Genomic DNA, 23,732 nt, shown 5'->3' with positions numbered 1-23,732 from the left:
TGGTTTAAGCTAAGTACACTGGTTTAAACTAAGCTCTCGGTTCATCTGTGCAGTGACTAGAAACAAGTTCTTTGCAGTATTCACTCACCTCGTGGCCTGTCTCCACCAGTAGACATCACATCATGTTTTGTGAAGTCTTTCTGATTTTTCTAGAGGTTCTACAAGAAATAAAAATGCCATTGATAATGATAGGTACCTTGTAATTTATACCATCCTTTGCTTTAATAATTTTTTAATGAAACGTTTTTATTGTACATTCAAGCGATTGCTGTTAAAAAATGTCTAATCAGCGGCACCTGGGTGGCTCAGTTGGTTAAGCAACTGCCTTCGGCTCAGGTCATGATCCTGGAGTCCCGGGATCGAGTCCCGCATCGGGCTCCCTGCTTGGCAGGGAGTCTGCTTCTCCCTCTGAGCCTCCTCCCTCTCATGCTCTCTGTCTCTCATTCTCTCTCTCAAATAAATAAATAAAATCTTAAAAAAAAAAAAGTCTAAACATTCAACAATATATAAAGTAAAAAAAAATCCTTGTTTCTTTTAGTCTTTTCAGTTTTTTAAATTTTTTTATTTATTTATTTATTTGACAGAGAGAGAGAGACAGCGAGAGCAGGAACACAAGCAGGGGGAGTGGGAGAGGGAGAAGCAGGCCTCCCGCCGAGCAGGGAGCCCGATGCGGGGCTCGATGCGGGGCTTGATCCCAGGACCCTGGGATGATAACCTGAGCCGAAGGCAGAGGCTTAACGACTGAGCCACCCAGGCGCCCCTAGTCTTTTCATTTTTAAGTTACTTGGTGTTGAGTAGGCACATTCACCTTGGTATTTATATCTTTGGGTATTTATATCTAACAGTTCTGGACTAATAAAAAATTCCGATGTATTTAGAATTAGCTGGAGTACTCCAACATTCAAAGCAGTTCATCTGACCCTAAAATAATGAAAGCCACAAATCTAGAGATTTTCCTAAGTATCCCACATTAAATGAAAGTCACCTACTTCAAGTGACAAATGAAATAGGTTCATAATAGGTTTTTTCTGTAGGGGCTAATCGAGGTGATCTATAGTCAAAATTAAGTAGAAACCCATTTGGAAAATACCCTATGAGTATATGGTGGTTTGGATATTGTTTTTGTTTGTTTTTTGAGGAATATAGCAGGTTTCAATCCAGCTATATGTTTTATTTATTTTTCATTATTTCATTATCTAAAGCTTCTTGGGCAGTTTGGCCAAGTTACGGAATCTTTTTGGGCATCAGTTTCTTGATCTGCATAATTGGCATAAGAATAATAACAATGCAGATGTGAGGATTAAGGGAGATGGAGGCTGGGGGACCAGAGGCTAGAACATGGGCAGTAGGGGCACCAACAGCTTACTTAGTTGCCTTCATCATTTTGTCAAGGTCCCCTCCTTTATCCTAAGAGAATCTATATTTATTCCCAGCTTGTCTTGCTCTTTTTTTCTTCTTAACTTTACAGAAAACTTTTCTTAATATGGTCCTCTTTGTGCATAACTCTGCTCTTTGTCCTGAAGGAATCTAAGGGGCAACGCCCCACCCAATCCTGGCTCTGTCAGACGCTGCTCATTGCCACCCAGCATCCCTTTTCTTTAGTAACCCAGTTTAAAAACCACATTCCCGGGACGCCTGGGTGGCTCAGTCATTGGGCGTCTGCCTTCGGCTCTTGTCATGATCCCAGGGTCCTGGGATCAAGCCCCGCATCGAGCCCTGCATTGGGCTCCCTGCTGGGCGGGAGGCCTGCTTCTCCCTCTCCCACTCCCCCTGCTTGTGTTCCCTCTCCCACTCCCCCTGCTTGTGTTCCCTCTCTCACTGTGTCTCTGTCTGTCAAATAAATAAATAAAATCTTTAAAAAACAAAACAAAAAAACCCCCACATTCCCCCTTCTCCTTCACAGCTAGGTGTAACCACAAGAATAGACTCTACCCCTGAGGTAGAGGTAGAAATAATGTGAGCAATCTCTGGGAAGTCTCAAAAGAGAGAATACATCTTTTCTTCCTATTCTTCCTTCCCACTGGGGGAACACAAATGAGATGGGTAGAGTCCGAGCAACCTTCTTGGACCAAGAGGGATACACTAAGGATGGCAGAAGAGCAGGATAGAAGGAACCAGGGTCCTTCACACAAGGACCTGCTCAAACAGCTCTGGACTGCCTACCTGGGGGCTCTTTTTTTTTTAAACAGGCTCCATGTCCAGTGTGGGGCTTGAGCTCACAATTCTGAGATCAAGAGTCACATGCTCTACTGACTGAGCCAGCCAGGTGGCCCTAGGCTTTTTTTTCTAACATAAGAGAGAAACTTCTAGCTTGTTTAAGCCACTATTATTTTGCTTTTCCATCATATATGGATGAACCCAAACTTACTAATATGCTGGTCCTCTAGGAAAATGTCTAGAACCAAGAAGCATTTTTAATTCTTGAAAGTTTTCCCTCCTTTGAGCCTGTGTGTCCCTTCTACTTAATAACAAATTCTCCCTTTCAGCAGAGAGCCTGCTTCTCTCTCCTCCCCACCTGTGTACTCTCTTTCACTGTCTCTCTCTCTCAAATAAATAAAATCCATAAAAAAAATACTCTTCTATGAACTGGGGAACCAAAAGGAGGTTGAATATGCTGTAATAATGAACTTACTGGTTCTACAATTTTAGCAGAGCCTTAACTTTTGTTATCCTCAGATGTCTACTGGGAGTGCGCAGAATAACTGGTAGATGGGGAAAGAGTATTGAAAAGTATCTTAGTGGGGCGCCTGGGGGGCACAGTCGGTTAAGCAGCTGACTCTGTTTCAGCTCAGGTCATGATCTCAGGGTCGTGAGATCCAGCCCTGTGTGGGGCTCTGCGCTCAGTGTGGAGTCTGCTTGAGATTCTCTCTCCCTCTCCCTCTGCCCCTCCCACTTGTGCTGGCTCTCTCGCTCGCTCTCTCCCCCTAAAATAAATAAATAAATCTTAAAAAAAAAAAAAGTATCTTAGCAAAGAAATACAACCATCCTTTCATGCCCATTGTTCATCTTCTGCCCAGATGTGACAATAAATAGCAGGTCTCATCATGCTCCCAGGGTACCTTACACAGTAAGGTTCTTGCACTTCTCCCCAATCACCCTTTACCACCATTATGCACCATCTCTACCCACCCACCCCCCCCACACTCCATAAGGAGTCCAGTGAAAATTTAAGAGAAGGAGGAAGCTTTCTAGAGAGCGTAAGAATTTTCTATTATTTGCCTCTTCGTTGCTCACTGAAATCATGCCCACATAGCCTGAGGAAAATGGATAGAGCTGGAACGGACCCGTATGAGGGCATTGTATTTTCAAAGAGCTTTGAGTTAAATAACTGTTGTCCAGAAAAAATCCTAAACAGCTACTTCCTCATTCCCAGGGGATAAATTCTAGACCCTTCCTCAAATGAAAAAATTTGAGCATCTGATCAGCTGCCACTTTCTTTTTTTATTTTTCTGCTTTAGGACAATTTAAATGGATGTTAATACCTACTAAACTCTCTTTTCTCAATAAGGGCAGGAGCAGATAACAAAATAATCAGAAGAATATCCTTGGCTAAAATTTAGCAATTTATGGTTTAGTTCATCTTATTTATAAGAGGCACTGAAAGCACCATACAAATAAAATAATGAGGATTTTTTCTTCCATGGTTCCCAAGGTGATTTCTGATCTCTTGAAAGCACAGGTGATTAATCAAGTCATTGGGGACAAGCAGCAGTAATGTGATTGTCAAACTATGGATATTGATCAAACTGTGCTTCATTTTCATGGAGTGTGTGTGTGTGTGTGTGTGTGTGTGTGTGTGTGTTGGGAGATGGTCAGTGGGAGAATCAGTACTTTCAACATTGTCCCTGAGAGAAGATTAGTAGGAATTATTAAATATTCTTACATTTTATAAAAAATCCAAAAGCTGAGAAAAATATCCCTAAACTCAAAATCAGAAGGTTCTTAATCTGGGGTCCATAGATTAAAATTCAGACCATCTGTAAATCGCCTGACATTGTTTGATTTTACAATTCTTTTTTTCAGAGAGGAAGGAAGACTTTTTGTCTGCCCATTGCTTGGAGCTTACTAGTTTACTGCTATATTGATATTCACTCTTATATACAGAGAAGAGAGAGAAGGAAGAAGGGGGAATAAAGAGGAACCAGGAGTCTCATCAATTCTGTCCCAAATCAAATCAACCAAATGTATATGAAATTTGCACAAGGTATTTATCTGTTAACTTTTATATTGTATTTGTATTAAAAGTTAACAATATTATGATCATCTTCCTTTCAAAGCCTCTGAGGTTTCAAACTGGTTTAGATAGCATTTTCAGAGTCCATGGTATTAATAAAAATGTAGATGTTAATTAAATTCAAGGAAACTGTTTAGAATAAACATGTGTCAAAAATTTATTTCTCTAGGATAAATTTCTGACCATTTGTGTTAAATCCTTCAGACGTACTTTCAATGAAATGGCAATACCATTTCCAGTAATACAATTTTGTATTGAAAGGAGCTATTTAAAAAAACAAAGGGTAATAAAGACATATTTCTATATTTTCAGAATACTAGTTTCAACATACAAAAACCCATATAATTCCAATACTGATTATAATGGAATGCTATTCTTGCTTAAGTAAAGGATAGAAAGCTTTCAGGTGAAACACAATTCTTCTCATCATGCTCCCAAAACCCCACAAAGAGTTTAGAATTAAGTTTCACTAAGGTCCCTGTGTAATTAATCAGCACACATTATTCTATACATAACAGAGTGAACTCTGATAGAATCCTCTGTCCCTTTTCTGTGTTACAAAAGGCATTCCTAATTTTTATTCTTTATTCTTAATCCCAAAGAGGCATATGCATGTTGGATTTATCTGCCTTGTAAATCAAGAAACTTGTCATCTTTTCTTTAAGATTGCTCTCAAAATGTAATTCCACTTCAAATTAATACATAAATATTCAACGCTCTTCAGTCTCCAAACATTTCATTAAGGCAGATGATGATAAAATTTAAAAATTAAGCAAAGGCAGATTATGATAAAATTAAAAAATTAAGCAAGAAAATAAATATTGTACAAGTTGTTATAACTTTTAAATAGCTATTTCTTTAAATGGCTACCTTAAATAAATGTCAGCATGGTTTGAATCTAAATTAGTAAGGATATATGGGATTTCTTTTTTTATGAAAATATTTCCCCTGTCAATGCCTTTCAAAGCACATAAAAGCACACACTTACCCCATGTTGCTTGCTGAGGTTATATCATCCTCAGATCAAGGCTTATCTGGATTCTAAATTAATTTAAAGGTTATAAAAAAAAAAGCAGGAGAGGTTTGACTTCCCCGGAAACGAGATTGTCATATGCTAACTAGGCTTTTAAATGAGGAAAACTAGTGTCTCTTCTAATTATATAAGCTTCAGGTCAAATTCTAGCATCAACTAATCAACTGAACTGGATTTACTTTCAAGGAGTAAGAGAAAGAAAACCATTTAAAAGGAATGACTTTGTTATCATAGAAAACTGGCAACTTGAGCATTAAAACATTATTTATATATCAATAAAAAGCTAAAGATTTTTAAAGGATTTTAAAATTTTAAAGATTTTAAAGATTTTGACTTAAGCCATTGTTACCTTAGATATTTTGAAGAAAAATATTGGGAAAAATTTAGTTTTCAGTAAAACAGATATTTTTCTATATTTTCCAGAAGTTTTAAAACTGCATTATATGTCCTGGTCCCTGAAAACATCCTCTCAATTTATCTTAATTTGTATAAATTCTAGTACAATAATATTTAATTCTAAAACATACCAATTAGTGCTAACCAACAAATCCAAAAGTGTCTAATTTTAAAAATGTATTTTTGAACAGTTAAAAATAGGGTATTTTGAAATTAAATACATAATCTATGATTATGGGAAGCTAACAAAAATACCATTTTTGGTTCTACTTTAAAAGACATTTCAACCCAGATTTATAGTAGTACAACAGAAATTTTTAAAAATTTAGCAAGTACAGTACACTTGCTAATTTGAGAAGTACAAATTTCCACAAGACTTTGAATGAAGAAATATGATATTAAAGTTACTGTTTATAGCACTTTTTGGTCATTTTTGGAAAAATAGTTCCAGCAAACACTCAGGTCTTCATTGTAATTTTTAATATGTAGCTGTCATGTACTCTTCTGGTAATTTTTTTTTAGATTTTATTTATTTATTTGAGAGAGAGAGAGCACGAGAGGGGGAGGGTCAGAGGGAGAGGCAGACTCCCCACTGAGCGGGGAGCCCGATGCGGGACTCGATCCCGGCACTCCAGGATCATGACCTGAGCTGAAGACAGTTGCCCAACCAACTGAGCCACCCAGGCACCCACTCTTCTGGTAATTTTTAAACTGTATTATCTAGAAGGTAAAAAAGCTTCCTTGGCATAGAATAGGTGAGGACACATAGATCTACTTTAAAAAAAAATAAATATAATTCACATACCACACATAAAAATTGCCCTTTTATTGTGAATAATTCAATGGTTTCTAGTATTCACGAGGTTGTGCGACCATCACCACTAATTCTAGAATATTTCCATCACCTCAAAAAGAAATCCCATGCCTCCCAGTTCCTACTTCTCATAGCAACCACTCATCTACTCCCTAGCTCTATGGATTTGCCTATTCTGGACATTTCACATACCATACGTGGCCTTTTGTGACCAGCTTCCTTCACTTAGTATAATGTTTTCAAGGTTCATTCATGTTGTAGCATGTGTCAGTATTTTATTCCTTTTTATGGCTGAAAATATTCCTTTATATGGATATACCACATTTTGTTTATTCATTCATCAGTTGATGGACATTTGGGTTGTTTCCAATATTGAGCTGTTATGAATAATTCCCATACAGGTCGATTTATTTGGGGGACATAGTTAGGAATTGCTGGGTCATACGGTAACAGTATGTCTAACTTTTTGAAAAACTGTTCCATAGCGGCTGTACCATTTTATATTCCCACCAGAAATGTTGGCAGTTTCCAATTTCTCCCTGTCATTGCCAATCTTTGTCATTGTCTGTCTTTTTTAATATAGCCATCTGAGTGATTGTGAAGTGCTATCTTATTGTGGGTTTAATTTGCATTTTCCTAAAGAGTAATGATTTCATTTGCTTATTAGACATTTGTATATCTTCTTTGAAGACATGTCTATTCAAATCCTTTGTCTATTTTTTAATTGGGTTGTATTTTTATTTATATGTATTTACATATGAGTTCTTTATATACTCTGGAATGTAAATCTGTATCAGATATATGATTGGTAAATATTTTCTCCCATTCTGTGGATTCTTTTCATTTCCTTGATAGTTCCCTTTAACACACAGATATACTTTTTAAAGATGATAAAACTCAGGCACAGGATTGGAAATTGACTCTGCCAAGATTTAGATAGTTCTGCTGTGTTTATTAAAATGAATCACATAATTTAATTTTTTAAAAAGATTTATTTGAGAGAGAGAGAGAAAGTGCATGCATGAGAGCAAGGAGGGAGGCAGAGGGAGAGGGAGAGAGAATCTTAAGCAGGCTCCACACACAGAGCAGAGCCCGATGCCAGGCTCGATCTGATGACCCTGAGGTCATGACCTAAGCCAAAATCAAGAGTTGGACACTCAACCGACTGAGCCACCCAGGCACCCCACATAATTTATTTTAAACTAATTATAAGATGATGAATATAAAGTTCAAAAAGACGTTGAGAGATGGTTTTATTGGCTAAATTATGATATAGAGGTAGTATATGAAGGTATTTCAGATGACTAAGTTTTCCTTATACCTAAAAGTTTCAGTTACCACATTAAAACTTTAATGCAGAATATACTACATGTGGAGCTTTAGTCTCAGGCCTGGAGCAGCAGTGAAATGAAAGTTACCACACCATTCTAGTCCTTGGGTATCAGTATATTGTCCTTCACCTTCCACCCTGCAATAGTGAAAAATAAATTTGTTCATTAACCAAGACCAAGAATTTAGAGTCCAGGTATAAGATTGTCTAGCATATTATACTCTATGCCTGAAGAATTATATCTTTCCACTTTCAAACTTTGATTTAAAATTCAGCATCCTAAAAATAAAATAAAATAAAATGAAATAAAATAAAGTAAAATGAAATTCAGCATCCTGCTTTCATATCCTACCAAAACCATTACTATTCCAAACAAACATTGTTAATATACAAATTCTGGTATCCAAGACTTTAGGATCACATACACTCAGTTTACACAAAACCAAAACAATCAGTTAAAAAATGAAAAGTTCATATTAGTTCATTCATTTATTCAACAAATATTTATTGACCATCAACTATGTGTGAGGTGCTATGCTTTATGCGGGGTTTTCTTAGACTCTTGGGAGTAGTGAAAATGTACTTCACATAAACAAACAGACTTATGCCAGGGGTTAGATTTTTTCTCTTCATTAACATCAGTGGAAAAAGTTTGCATTATCAGCACAGACTTGGGAGTCAAAAAAGGTGAACACTTTTCTGCCCTCCTCAAAATGTATTTATATCAACCACTTCATAACAATTAGGTTGTATCTTCAATTCTGGAAATAAAGGGATATTTGTAAATGAACACGAACCTCTGGATTATATGGCATGGTATTCAGTGTGAAGATTAAGCTTGTAAAAGTGTGCTTTTATTTCATTTTACTTTTATTTTTCCTTCAAGCATAAGCCCAGAAAGGACAACAGTGAGTACATTTCTACAATTCGAAAACTAACTAATTTTGCTTACACTTTAAAAATTAGCTTAGTTTAAAATCTTTAAAAAAAAAAAAAAAAAAAAAAGCGACTGCCTTCGGCTCAGGTCATGATCCTGGAGTCCCGGGATCGAGTCCCGCATCGGGCTCCCTGCTCGGCAGGGAGTCTGCTTCTCCCTCTGACCCTCCCCCCTCTCATGTGCGTGCTCTCTCTCTCTCATTCTCTCTGTCTCAAATAAATAAATAAAATCTTTAAAAAAAAAATAAAATAAAAATTAGCTTAGTAAAAATACACACACATATCAGGTCAAAATCCAATAAACAAATTTGAAATTATCCCCCAAGGCTGCTTTTTAAAAAAATTTATCAGGATAGGGGTGCCTGGGTGGCTCAGTTGGTTAAGCATCCAACTCTTGATTTCGGCTCAGGTCATGGCCTCAAGGATGTAAGACTGAGCCTGGCATCGGGCTCCATGCTGGGTGTGGAACCTGCTTAAGATTCTCCCTCTTCCTCTCCCTCTGCCCCTCCCTCCCTCTCTAAAATTAAGAAAAAACAAAGCTTATCAGGATATACTTCTTATATCCTGATATATATATAATTTTTGGCCTAAATTTTCTCAATAATTGTGACAAGCTTTCCATTTCCACGCTGATGACAAAAAGTTCTATAGCAATAGGAGAGATAAGAGGAAATAAATGAAAAGTCTAATAGGTTATCAACAAGAATATTTTCTTTTGGAGGCTCATGATGGTCTTAACCTCTGTTTATAACATTTCCCCCCCAAAATAACCCAACAATTTTTTTTTTTAACAGGGAGGAAGAGAGGTGGTGGGAGGAGCAGAGGGAGAGAAAGACTCTTAAGCAGGCTCCACGCCCAGCTCAGAGCCCAATGCAGGGCTGGAACTCACGACCCTGAGATCATGACCTGAGCCGAAACCAAGAGTCAGACGCTCAACCAACTGAGCCACGCAGGTGCCCCTAATCCAACAATTCTTAACAAATATACTATAAATATATTTTAATGAACTGTATTACAAAAGAATATTTAGCATTAACTAAATATAATATTTAAGCAAAAATGCCTGAAAAGAACCTTTTAGAACTACAATGACTTCTTATTTTAAGCCTACCTATTTTCATTGAAGTTTCCAGTATACTTTGCCCCATTTGGGAATGTATAAGTCCCCAATCCATGAAACATATTGTCCTTAAAGTGTCCTTCATACACTGCTCCCGAAAAATGCTCAAGCCTTCCAAAACCATTCATCTGTTTGTAACAAACGAAATGACATCAGTAACTAACATTCAGTTTCTGTATATATATGTCTATCATCCATTTAGTTATTATTTAATCTATCATTGTATCACCCTTTATTTCCACAAAAATAAGACAACATTTACCATTGATCATTGTCCTTCAAATGCATCTCTCTCTGAAGCCCACCAAGTCAAATGTTCCTAATCTGGGGCATTTGAACATCTAGGGGGTCCATGATGATGATAATAGGATCCTTAAGACATCTTGAATATATCAAAAGTCTTAAAGGACAACCAATTTAGTTAGCCCAGGAAACAGTGCAAAGAAGTTGTTAGAAACAAAAATTTGTATTCAAGCACACCTGAGTCCACATCTGGTTTCATCACTCATTGGGCAAGAAACCTGAGCCTGATTTCCCTCATTTGTAAAATAGGAGCATTAATGGTACCTACCTCATGAGGTACTGTGAGGATTAGATGAGTAAATTATGTAATGCATTTAGCTTTACTCAGTGAATAGGAGATGAGAAAGATGGTAATAAAGATGACAGGGGGCCTGGCTGGCTTGGTCAGAGGAGCATGTGATTCTTGATCTCGGGAAGGGCGGGTGGTGAGTTTGAGCCCCATGTTGGGTGTAATGATTACTTAAACAAATAAAACTTAAAAAAAAAAAAAAGATGACAAACCCTGTATGACTTTAATATCACTCCTATGTTCATATCAGTTATTTTTATTATATAGTCTACTCACATGTGTTTTTCATTAATGGTGAAATGCCAGGAATCATTTAAGCAATAGGCTTACTTATCCACTGTCAATATTACAACAACAATACCTTGTCATCTTTCCAGCTTCCTGTGTAGACAATCCCATTAGGAGTGGTATGAATACCTATTCCATTTCTCTCAAAGATTCCAGAAGATGTTCTTGTACAGTCACCATCTAAACAAGAGAGAAATATATTGTAATCCATTATGAATGGGAACCTTGTTAGACTAGGTAATAAAGTATTTATGTTCAGGACTAATCATAACTGTACCCCTATGGGTCTCTTTGGCTCCCTAGCATTGAAGCCAATGAGGCCAGAGATAAAGGAGCTCCATGCACTTAGAAGTCTTGTTTTGGTTTTTAAGTTTATTTATTTATTTATTTATTTAAGTAACCTCTACATCCATCATGGGGCTCGAACTCATGACCCTGAGATCAAGCATTGTATGCTCTTCTAACTGAGCCAGACAAGCGGCCCTTAGAAGGTCAGGTAACCATTAAAACACACTGGCCGGGAAGACTGACAGATCCCATACATAGGTTTCCAAGGCATACTGTCTAGACTTAACGTTAGAGTTTAAATTTAAAATCTGTCGGGATGCCTGGGTGGCTCAGTCGTTAAGCGTCTGCCTTTGGCTCTCAGGTCAGGATCCCAGGTCCTGGGATCAAGCCCCACATCAGGCTCCCTGCTCCTTGGGAAGCCTGCTTCTCCCTCTCCCACTCCCCCTGCTTGTGTTCCCTCTCTCGCTGTGTCTCTCTCTGTCAAATAAATAAAATCTTTAAAAAAAAAATTTTAAATCTGTCCATCTATTAGTATTTCTATGTCATTTTATTTAATGGAGTTAATATCCCAATAGTTGTTTTACAAAATTTACAGTCTCATTTTTTTACTTTTTTTTTTTTTTAAAGATTTTATTTATTTATTTGACAGAGAGAGACACAGTGAGAGAGGGAACACAAGCAGGGGGAGTGGGAGAGGGAGAAGCAGGCTTCCCAAGGAGCAGGGAGACCTATGCGGGGCTCGATCCCAGGACCCTGGGACCATGACTTGAGCCGAAGGCAGATGCTTAACGACTGAGCCACCCAGGCACCCCTCATTTTTTTTACTCTTAAGGTTTTTAATTTTTTTTCTTTTTTTTTCTTTTTTCTTTTTTTAATTTTTTTTGAATTTTACAATGGCATTTTATTTTTTTAATTTAATTTTATTATGTTATGTTAGTCACCATACAATACATCATTAGTTTTTGATGTAGTGATCCATGATCCATTGTTTTCGTATAACACCCAGTGCTCCATGCAGTACGTGCCCTCCTTAATACCCATCACCAGGCTAACCAATCCCCCCTCCCCTCTAAAACCCTCAGTTTGTTTCTCAGAGTCCATAGTCTCTCATGGTTCATCCCTCCCTCCGATTCCCCCCCCTTCATTTTTCCCTTCCTTCTCCTAATGTCCCTCTATGCTATTCCTTATGTTCCACAAATAAGTGAAACCATATGATAATTGACTTTCTCTGCTTGACTTATTTGACTTAGCATAATCTCCTCCAGTCCCATCCATGTTGATGTAAAAGTTGGGTATTCATCCTTTCTGAATGCTGAGTAATATTCCATTGTATATATGGACCACATCTTCTTTATCCATTCATCTGTTGAAGGGCATCTCGGCTCTTTCCACCTCAACCACCCCTTAAGCTATTTAATTTTGGTCTAGATAGAAAAAGTAATTGAAATGTATGCTTACCATACTTGTCTCCATTTGGAAATATAAAGTTTATCTTATACACTTCAGCAGCTGTTATAAAAGATTTAAGAAAAGTCACATAAACTTAAATATTTTTATGTGCTTTAAGAGCTACCCAAACTGACTCACTTCATATGATCACAAGCATGATTACTTGGCATTTCCGTTGTCTAGTGTAGGTCCTGGGGAAATGAATAACTTTGTCTAGATGATCTATTTTTATTTATTTATTATAATAGCTTTATAAATATATAATTCACATACCACAAAACTTACCCTTTGAAAGTATACAATTCAATGTGTTTTTTTAGCATATTAAGAGGTATGCAACTATCACCACAATCTAATTTTATAATGTTAGCAGTTAGTCTTCATTCCCCTAATTTCCATTCCCACCTCTTCTCTACGCCCAGCTCCACCTCACCCCAGGCCCAGCCCTAGCCCCTAGCAATCACTAATCTACTTTCTGTCTCTATAGATTTGCCTATTCTGGCCATTTCCTATAAATGGAGTCACACAGTATGTGGTCCTTTATGATTGGCTTCTTTTACTTAGCATAATGTTCTTAAGGTTCACCATATTGTAGCATGTAGCAGTACTTCATCCCTTTTTATCACCAAGTAAGAGTCCACTGTACAGAAATAACAGTTTGTTTATCCATTCATCAATTGGTGGACAGCTGGGTTGTTTCCAGTTTGGGCTGTTATGAAGAATGTTGCTATGTACATTCATGTATAGGTTTTTGTGTGGATATATGTTTTTATTTCTCTTGGGTAGCCTATATGACCTATTGATGCCCTCACAGAGGTAAAGTGAAGTGAGGAACTGGCAGAAGGAGGGAATAGAAAATAAAGATAGTAAATGATAGTGGGGAGAGGTAGGGGTGAGGTTGTCTAAACGGAATGAGATTGGAATGGAGACCAGGTCAAAAGAAAGGACTGAGGGGAATCTATGCCTCAAAGCCCTGGGACATTTAGTGGACCAAATCATTAGAAATTATTTTTTTCAGGGGCGCCTGGGTGGCTCAGTCAATTAAGTGTCTGCCTTCGGCTCAGGTCATGGTCCCAGGGTCCTGGAATCAAGCCCCACATCAGGCTTTCTGCTCCTTGGGAAGCCTGCTTCTCCCTCTCCCACTCCCCCTGCTTGTGTTCCCTCTCTCGCTGTCTCTCTGTCAAATAAATAAATAAAATCTTTAAAAAAATTATATTTTTCCAATACCAAAGAAAACATATATAGAGAAGATAAGTAAATTCTAACTTCTGGGACTAAAGAGTCTACCAGAATGTTACTCAAAGTGTGGCTCGTGCCTCAGAATTACTTGGGATGCCTTCAAGTTCCTAAACTACTGACAGAATCTCTATGGGTGGGGCAAGAGAACTGACATTTTTACTTAAAAATTAAGTGCCAATCGAGAAAGACCAGAGGCTCATCCCCTTTGAGGAAACATAACACAATAGGTAGAAGACATTAAAATTCTGTAACATCCTCAGACAGAAAGGGAGAGTATAGTATCCTTGAGACAGAAATAGGTGGTTATGAAAAAGAACCAATTAGCAATCTAGGAAATGAATAACATAATTGGGGTAATGACTGAATAGCATAATGAATACAACTGAAAAGTAAATTGGTGAACTGTAATACAAAGTTGCAAATTTTTCCCAGAAAAAGGCACAAAGAAAAAGACAAGTATCACTTGAGCAAATCCTTTCTTATCTCCCCTCACCCCCAGACTCGCCTAGGAGTCTCCACAGCACCCTGGGCCGATCCCTACTGCAGTACTTAGAACCCTGTTAAAATAATGTGTTTCTTCTGGAATCCCCAATCACAATACCCAGCTCATCTAGGTCAAGGATCAGGGATTAGTCAAATCTTTTTTTCTCACTCTAGTGTCCAGCATAGTAGTACTTAGTGGTAGGTGCTTAGTACTTGTAGGTAGGAACTGAATGTCTAGTGAATAAATGGCACTTGGGAAGCAATCTTTAAATGCTTTTTTTTTTTTTAAGATTTTATTTATTTATTTGACAGAGAGAGACACAGCAAGAGAGGGAACACAAGCAGGGGGAGTGGGAGAAGCAGGCTTCCCGCGGAGCAGGGAGCCCGATGCAGGGCTCGATCCCAGGACTTTGGGATCATGACCTGAGCCGAAGGCAGACGCTTAACGACTGAGCCACCCAGGCGCCCCAGTCTTTAAATGCTTATTAAGCAGGGTACCTAAGTTGATCATACAGAAAAACCAAACGGTTTTCAACCATTGGAAACTTTGTAATGTTAGAGCGAGAGGGAATGTAAGAGATGGAGACCATCTGGCACCATAGAGGAAAAATCTGGAGAGGATGGCATTTGCCTAAGATGTCACAACAGTGAGTCTACGGCCGAAACAGGCTGGAATCCAGGTGTTCTGATTCCCAGGACGGGGCGGGGGGGGGGGTGTCTCCGTGTCCCCACGCCATCCCCAGTGTAGACGATCAGGAAATAAGTCACAGCCACACAGGAGCTACCAGTGTCCACGCTCTGGCTTAATGCGAGTTCTACTTAGAGGTGAACTTCCCGGCTCGGGGCATTGGGAGGAGGGGCACTCACTCGACAGAGGTGTGTTGCAGATATTTTCTTGACTCTGCGGTTCCTCCTGGGCCGCCAGCTCTATAGCGTTGAGGGAAAGAAGCGCTAACTCCGCGCAGAGCGCGACTCGGTTGCCGGGGCGACGAGGCACCTCTCACCCGGAAGCGAATATGCGAGGGCCCGAAGCTGAGCCAATCGGAAGGGAGGAGGTTGTGCTGCTGCAGCAGGGCCGCGGCGGCGCCGCTCTAGGTGAGATCGCGATGGGTGGCGAAGCCCTGGCGGGACCCCTCAGCCTGGGCCCTCCCTCCTGACAGCCGCCCCGGGAAGCAGCGCTTCGAACCCGCCACGGCCTCCCCTTCCGCGGACAAGGGATGTGTGCCTGTGTGCGTGGTCTGCGCGCCGCCCTGGTTGTCAGTGTGCGGACCCTGCTACCGCCTCCCCCTCCGGGGATGGTCAGAGTCTGAGGAGCATCCGGCCGGGTGGGATCCGGGCAGGCTGGCTGGGGCCTGGGAGTCTGGACCAGCAGGATCCCGGTTGTCCGCACCCAGGCTGGAGGCGAGGGAGCTGAATTCAACTTGGAGAGGGGTAAAGGATTACATTGGAGAGGCTCGGGTTTCCCTTCCTGTCTCTTGTCACCGTCTCGAACTGAGTGTATGCTGGAAGAAAGGTACCAGGTGTAGGTATCTGCGTAGAGCTGGATATATGGGGTCAGTCAGAGGTTTGCCTGGGAAGGGAGTGGTGTGTGATCAGTTTTCAGTGTCCTGTTTGGTGATTCTGTTCCTGGGGGCCTGTTCTGCCTGTGAAACAAAGGATCCTCTTTGAGCCAAACTTAGGTCCCTGTGTCCGCGGTGAAGAAAAATAATTGGAATCTTCCCAGGCTAAATGGAATAGAATGCTGAAATTTAATACATGTAGATTATACAACCTAATTCCCATTCCCTTGAAAACATCTGGGCTGAATTGTATTGGATACAGCCAGCTAGCCTTCCTTCAACATTTTGAGAGCAGATCTCAGATCAGGTTGTAAAGGTGAGATTTTCTGGGTTGGTGTGAGACAAGTTGTTGATCATTATTTAGGCAAGCTAGCTGGGGCGCAGTCTGGTTGGCTAGCCACTCTAAAAATCAAAGCACATTATCTTCTTGCTTTTTTCCTAATGTATTTTACTTACACAAACTTCCCTGGACTGGGTGTTTTTTGAGCTGAAGCTCTGATCTTTCTGTCTGATTGGTATATCTTTTCCCTTTGTCTGAATTCTAGAAGTAATAGATAATTATTGATGCACAACTTTACAGAATTCAGTTTGTCTGATTGTTTTGGTCTTCTGTTAAGCTTTAAATGACCCTACATTTTTGTGAGTATGTGTGTAAGTACCACTGTTTTTACAGAAGAATTTGAGGTAGTTGGGCTTCTTACGATATTCTTATCTAAGAGATCTGGAGTCAGGAAACTTGCAATGAAGGGATTTGAAATTTGGATTTGAAAAGTATATTAATCATTTCTTATTTTCCATATTTTATTATATTTTGACACATTGGGGGCCTACCTGGCCAGGAAGAAACTGCCCTTCCTAGAGATAGCTAATTCACCTTGACCTGTGAACAGACCTTTCATATGCAGACCAACCCCCAACCACCTACCTCCTTCATCTAATTTTTGCACCCCAAGCCAATTCCTCCCTCCCCCTAAATCAACCCAGGGCCAGGTCACAGGCAACTAGGCACAGCCCCAAAGCCTGCTGGAATTATTTTAACTGGCCAATCCTAAACTGTTTACTCGGCCCTGCCTTTCCTGCGGAAACACTAAGAAAGGCTGTGGCTTTTGCCTTCCCCTGGCTCCTTTGTGCCTCCTGACTGACTCTGGTACCTCCTCCTGGGGCCTGGCCCGGCGTGGCATGATGTACCTCTCTCCTTTCTGGCCAAACGGTGAATAACATTAAACTTTTCTTTTGGTGGCATTGACCTCTCCTTGTTGTCACTTTTATAAATTAAGACCCAGGCACAAATCAAAGGGGGTCTTGTTTATCATTAAACTTTGAATTGAAGATGTAAGGTACGTGTGTGGTTGAGGAGGAAGAGATACGGTAGAAAGAATTTTGGCTTTGGTGTCAGATTGTTTGAAACCCTGGCTCCAGACTTTGCTTCTATACATTCAGTGGCATCAGACAAGTCATATAATTTATCTGTGCTCTAGTCTCCTCTATAAAATGTAGAAAATAATCTTTACTGTACTAGATTTTTAGACGGTTAAATGAAATAATCTTACCTTTCCCTTAATGCAGACTTGTATATTCAACTACCTTCAGTATGTCTCCACGTGAGTATCTTGTTGGCATCTCAAATGTAACAGATCCAATCTGAACTTGTGACACCCTTCCCCCGGTTTTTTCCTCCCCAATATTCCAGTTCTGAGCACATGACACCACTATTCACCCAGTTAACCTAGGCCAAAAAAATCTTACAATAATTGTAGACATTTCTTTCTGATACTTTTCATCTAATTCATCTACATTTAAAATACATTCAGAATCTGTGACCACCTTTCAACTCTGCTGCTCCCACCCTAGTCCCGCCCACTGTATTTTCTCTGTATTTGTTCTGCCTGAACAACTGCAGTAATTTCCTAGTTGGCCTCCTGGCTTCTCCTCACCCCCCTGCAGTCTCTTTATTCTTCACGAAGCAGCTAGCATAATTGTTTTAAAACATGAGTCAGTCCTAGCCATCTTTTGCCTCAGCTCTTTAGTGACTTCCTATCATATTTAGAATTTTTTTAAAAATTTTCCAAAAAAATTTTTTTCCAAATCACTCTTAGCTAAACAGATTAAATTCTAGCTTTTTAAAAATCTAAAGCTACATAAAACCCAAAGCAATCTATTTTTCTATCTGAGATCAAAACAAGTTTCTTTTTTCCTATCTAAACATAATTCTTGGCACTGAGGTAAATCTGAATTCACATGATATACTCTGTCAAACTTTTCCAAAATACTTTAAGCCCTGCTTTGGAGAGAAATTCTCATGTTACACATACATATTTATGTATTTTTTTTCAAAGACTAATGACACATTTATGAGGTTAATAGGCATGTGATGGGACCATGATACTACTAATAATATGAAAACAAAAAGCAGTTCATTTATACAAAGTGTTCCTATATGATGCAGTATGAAATGGGATCACAGAATCTATGTACAAACATGAATCACCAAAAGAAACTAAGCTCACTTTAAGAAAATTCATTCTGTTGTTTGGAGTGGAGGTGGCCAAGTTGTGATGTATAACAAAAATATTGTGTATAAAATCTTCAAAGTCAAGTATTAGCCTAAAGTGGCAATAACTGCAACTTAAACACTAAACCCAACCAGATCTTTACTGTGGCAATGCAATGTTAGCTTTGTGGCCTGCAGGATTTACTGAGGTAACAACCTCTTCTCTCTTGCCTCTCCTCCCAGTGCTCCCCGTCTCCAGCTTTTTCTTGGCCTTCTCTGCTCTCTGACCTCATCCCCTCTCCTCAGTACATACCCATCAGACTTCTTACTGTTTGTCCAGCTCAGTGCATTGAAGATGTTCTGGACCTGGCACCTTCCCCTCAGAATATTCTTTTCACAAATATTTCATGGCTCATTCTCTCAGTTTGTTCAGGTGTCTGCTCAAACATGATCCCAGAGAGGCCTTACTTGACCACTCTCTTTAAAATAACAGTCTTAGGATTTTTCTTTTTCTGTATAGCATTTAACTGATATTATCTATTTATTTGTTTATTTATGTCTTACCCTTTGGAAGGTAAGCTTCATGAGGAATTTTGTCGTCTTTGCTGTTATATCAATTGTTGGTTCCTGTATTTTGGTGCTCTGTTATTAGGTGCATATATATTTATCATTGTTATATCTTCCTGCTAGATCGACCCCTTTATCATTATGAAATGTCCTTCTTTATTTCTAGTAACATTTTTTTTTTTACTTTAAAGTCTATTTTGTCTGATACTGGCACAGTCACTCCAGCTTTCTTGTGGTTGCTGTTTGCATAATTTATCTTTTACCATCTGTTTACTTTTCATTTATTTGTTTCTTTGAATTTAAAGTGATAAGTAGCATATAGCTATATATAGATATATATAGATATAGCATATAGCTATAGCGTATATCATTTTTTAAATTGAGGTATAATTGACATATAACATTATATTAGTTTCAGGTATATAACATAATGATTTATCATTTGTATATATTGTGAAATGATCACCACAGTAAGTCTAGTAGTTAGCATCTACCACCATACATAGTTACAAATTTTTTTTTCTTGTGATGAGGACTTTTAATATTTACTCTCTTAGCAACTTTCAAGCATGCAATAGAGTATTTATTATAGTCACCATGCTGTACATTATATCTCCATAACTTATTTATTTTATAACTGGAAGTTTGTACCTTTTGACCCCCTCTACCCATTTTACCCACCCTCTACCTACAGCCTCTGGCGACCACCAGTCTTTTCTTTTTATCTGTGAGCTTGGTTGTTTTTGTTTTTAAATTCCACACATGCATGAGATTGTATGTATTTGTGTTTCTCTGACTAATTTCACTTAGCAAAATGCCCTTAGTGTCCATCCTTGTTGTTGCAGATAACAATATTTCATTCTCCTTTATGGCTGAATAGTATTCCATTGTATATATCCATATGTATATCTTTTTGAATTAGTGTTTTCATTTTCTTTGGATAAACACCCAGAAGTGGAATTATTGAATTGTATGGTAGTTCTATTTTGAATTTTTTGAAGAACCTCCATACTGTTTTCCATAGTGGCTACGCCAATTTACATTCCTACCAACAGTGCACAAGAGTTCCTTTTTCTCCATGTCCTTGCCAACACTCATTATTTCTTGTCTTTTTGATAATAGCCATTCTCACAGGTGTGAGGTGATATTTCATTGTGGTTTTGGTTTGTATTTCCCTGATAATTAGTGATGTTGAGCATCTTTTCATGTACCTGTTGGCCATCTGTATGTTCTCTTTGGAAAAATGTCTATTCAGATCCTCTGCCAGTTTTTAAATTGAATTGTTTGGGGTTTTTTGCTGTTGAGTTGTATGAGCTCTTTATGTATTTTAGATATTAATCTCTTATCAGATACATGATTTGCAAATATTTTCTCCCATACAATAGGTTGCCTTTTCATTTTGTTGATGTTTTCCTTTGCTTGCAGAAACTTTTTAGTTTACCCACTTTTTAATTTTTGCTTTTGTTGCCTTTGATTTTGGAGTCAGGTTCAAAAAATCCTCACCAACACTGATGTCAAAGAGTTTACTGCCTATGTTTTCTTCTAGGAGTTGTATGGCTTCAAGTCTTACATTCAAGTCTATAATCCATTTAGAGTTCATTTTTGTGTGTGGTGTAAGATAATAATCTAATTTCATTCTTTTGCATGTGTCTGTCCAGTTTTCCCAACACGATTTACTGAAGAGACTTCTTTCCTCACTGTATATTCTTGGCTCCTTTTGTTGTGAATTAATTGACCATATATATGTGGGTTTGTTTCTGGGGTCTCTATTCTGTTCCATTCATCTGTGTATCTGTTTTTATGCCAATACTATACTGTTTTTATTACCACAGCTTTGTAATATAGTTTGAAGTCAGGGATTGTTATGCCTCCAGCTTTGTTCTTCTTTCTCAAGATTGCTTTGGTTATTCAGGGTCTTTTGGCTCCATGCAAATTTTAGGATTATTTGTTCTGTTTCTGTGAAAAATGCCATTGGAATTTTGGTAAAGGTTACATTGAATCTGGAGATTACTTTGGGTAGTATGGACTTTCTAATAATATCAGTTCTTCCAATCCATGAGCACAGACTATCTTTCCATTTATATGTGTCTTCTTCCGTTTCTTTCATCAATGTCTTATAGTTTTCAGTGCACAGTTCTTTCACCTCCTTGGTTAAATTTATTCCTAGGTATTTTATTCTTTTAATGTAGCTTATTACTTCTTGAGTTACAGCTATTTTCTCTTATTATAGGAATATATTAAGTCTAAGAAACTATCTTAAATCTAGCTTCGGGGATGCCTGGGTGGCTCAGTCAGTTAAGCATCTGCCTTCTGCTCAGGTCTTGATCCAGAGTCGTGCATTGGGCTCTTTGTTCAGCGGGGATCCTGCTTCTCCCTCTGCGTCTGCCCCTCCCTCTGTTTGTGCTCTCTCTGTCTCTGACAAATAAATAAAATCTTAAAAATAAATAAATAAATAAATAAAAATAAATATCTAGCTTTGGCTATATTTTATAATTTTAATGTATAATTTTCATTTTTACTTTCTTTTTGGTCTATAAATTCTGTTTTGCTTTATATATTTAGGTGTTCTGATGTTGGGTGCATAAATATTTACAATTGTTAGATCCTCTTGATGAATTAATCCCCTTATCGTTATATAATGACCATCTTTGTCCATTGTTAGTTTTTGCCTTAAAGTCTATTTTGCCAAATAAAAGTATAGTTGCCCCAGCTTTCTTTTGGTTTCCATTTGCATGGAATAGCTTTTTCCATCCCTTCACTTTCATTCGATGTCCTTAAAGCCAAAAAGCACTTCTGTTGTAGGCAGCATATAGTTGGGTCTTATTTTTTTATCTATTCAGCCATTTTGTGTCTTTTGATTGGAGAAGTTAATCTATTTACATTTAAAGTAATTATTAATAGGTAAGGGCTTAATACTGACATTTTGTTAATTGTTTCTTAGGTGTTTTATAGATCTTTTGCTCCTTTCTTCCTCTCTTGCTGTATTTGTGATTTGATGATTTTCTGTCGTGGTATGCTTTGATTCCTTTCTCTTTTGTATATGTACTGTCGATTTTTGCTTTGTAGTTTCCATGAGGCTTACATAAAACATCATATAGTTATAACATTCTATTTTAAGCTGGTTAACAGCTCAACTTCATTTGCACACAAAAGCTCTATACTTTCACTCTACCCAGGCAAAATCTCTGAGCCAGGTCTGTGTCTCTGAAAGTGTATATGTAAATTAAAATTTTGTTTATCAAATCACATATTAAATACATGGAAAACATTTCTTTTTCAACTAGTTTTTTAAACCCTATACCAAATCTAACCAAATCAGGATGTAGGACTCGGGCTTAAGCATGTGTGTTTTGAAACTTCTCCGTGTATTTCTGATGCTGGGATCGAGCCCCGCATTGGGCTCCTTGCTCCGTGGGAAGCCTGCTTCTCTCTCTCCTACTCCCCCTGCTTGTGTTCCCTCTCTCGCTGTGTCTCTCTCTGTCAAATAAATAAATAAAATCTTTAAAAAACAAAAAAAAGAAAGAAATCTGTGTCAGAGAGACTCACTAAATATTAATCCTCAGAGAGATGTGCTTGTAAAACTTTTGTCAAAACAATTTATCTCTGCTTCCCCTAGACTGACCCTTTTAAAACACATGCCCGTCCTTATTTCTTTGTAATGGGCTATCTCCATAACTGTGACAAAGGATTGTCGTACTTGTCTGGTTTTATGATGTCTGTATTAGTTTTTCTCTTGCAGGTGAAAATGAGTTCCTCGGTAAGAAGAAAAGGCAAGCCAGGCAAAGGAGGTGGAAAAGGGTCTTCTAGAGGAGGAAGGGAAGGCAGGAGTCACACGAGCAGATCTCACGGGGGCGGTGGTGGTGGTGGTGCCGGCAACAGGAAAGCCTCGAGCAGAATGTGGGATGATGGCAATGACTTTTGCATCTTCAGCGAATCAAGGCGCTCATCCAGGTCATTATGCTTTTGTAATGTGTAAATGCAGAAAAGGTATCAATTCCTAATCTGTGGGACAGCAGAGTGCTAAGAGGAAGAGGGGGGAAATGCCGAGTAATTCCAGTCAAGTGAATCGTTCCTCTTATTTTAAAACCTTGCAGTCTCCCACTTTGTAACCTTTTCTAGAGGCATGTTGGCAAATAACGGCTTTTTTTTGCAAGGTCGGAATCTGAAGTTAACTTCAACTTACATGACACTGTGAATTGAATATAATACTGTTGCTGTAACTCCTGTTACCAGGAAAGTAAATATTGGAAATGGCGAAAGTGATGAAAATTATTTTAAGAGTTTCTTACACATTGTAGTTTGAAAGTCCCAAAATGCTACTTGACTGTACTTGCTGTCTGTTTAGTTGATGGATTAATTATCTCTTTTCCAGACATATCAGCCAAATCTTCACTGGTGCTTCCTGTGATGACCCGTGACAGAGTCATAGCCAGGCTTCTTTCGTACTCAACTTTTAAATAATGAGTAGATTCTGATAACTCTAATGAATATTTAGTGAAAGTAAAGATTTTACTGCTGCATGTTGTGCAGTATAGATAGAGAATTCTCGTCTCTCAAGTGGCACTGCAAGCTGTCTACTGGAATTTTTAGAGATGGAAAGATTTCTTTAAAGCTACACATACACACACACTCACTCTCTCTCTTTTGTGGAAATAACTCCCAACTAAATATTAGTTAGAAAGGAATATAGGTGAATGCTGGAGTTTAACTGCATCAAACATGCTTTTAACTTAAATGAATACATCTGTATGCACTCAGGAAAAGAAAAAGAAAAACAGATAGCATTTAAGTAGTTTAAACTTGCCACTAAATGAATTGAGCCCCACAGTGGGCAAGAAATGGAAGAAGAATTACAATTCCCTTGGTCAGTCTTAGTTTCCAAGTGCTTTTTGTAGTTGAAGCCACTTGATGTA

General features: G+C 38.4%; 2 protein-coding genes across 9 annotated transcripts in view; one reads left to right on the top strand and one right to left on the bottom strand.

Annotated features, from left to right (window-relative positions):
* Window positions 1-7,842: 7,842 nt before the first annotated feature.
* MORN2 (MORN repeat containing 2) lies at window positions 7,843-16,695 on the bottom strand. The gene is made up of 6 exons (XM_021697622.2): window positions 16,687-16,695; window positions 15,070-15,199; window positions 12,490-12,540; window positions 10,817-10,923; window positions 9,855-9,991; window positions 7,843-7,945 (listed from the first exon to the last, which is right to left on the bottom strand). The coding sequence occupies exons 1-6, from the start codon at window positions 16,693-16,695 to the stop codon at window positions 7,843-7,845; spliced, it is 537 nt and encodes a 178-aa protein (XP_021553297.2).
* DHX57 (DExH-box helicase 57) overlaps window positions 15,258-23,732 on the top strand; it is a 54,440-nt gene continuing 45,965 nt past the window's right edge. For 4 of the 8 annotated variants that reach the window (XM_021697474.1, XM_021697477.1, XM_021697473.1 and 1 more), the window contains exon 1: window positions 22,299-22,770. In XM_021697474.1, the coding sequence (XP_021553149.1) occupies window positions 22,478-22,770 (293 nt within the window). In that variant the 5' untranslated portion in view covers window positions 22,299-22,477. Of the gene's footprint in view, window positions 15,298-15,413; window positions 15,634-15,715; window positions 15,725-22,298; window positions 22,771-23,732 lie in introns of those variants that run through there. The other 4 variants (XM_021697475.1, XM_021697481.1, XM_021697479.1 and 1 more) reach the window with 4 other exon arrangements.

This window comes from Neomonachus schauinslandi, chromosome 10 (genome assembly GCF_002201575.2).
Source record: "Neomonachus schauinslandi chromosome 10, ASM220157v2, whole genome shotgun sequence".
Lineage (NCBI taxonomy): Eukaryota > Metazoa > Chordata > Mammalia > Carnivora > Phocidae > Neomonachus > Neomonachus schauinslandi.
This window is presented reverse-complemented; position numbering and strand designations above follow the sequence as displayed.

Bases quoted from the DNA above. Each gene is read 5' to 3' on its own strand.
- MORN2 (XM_021697622.2), bottom strand. The intron at 12,541-15,069 runs GTGAGTGCCCCT...CTTTTATAACAG, and splicing joins CTGCAACACACCTCTGTCGA to CTGCTGAAGTGTATAAGATA. The intron at 10,924-12,489 runs GTAAGCATACAT...TCTCTTGTTTAG, and splicing joins TCCAAATGGAGACAAGTATG to ATGGTGACTGTACAAGAACA.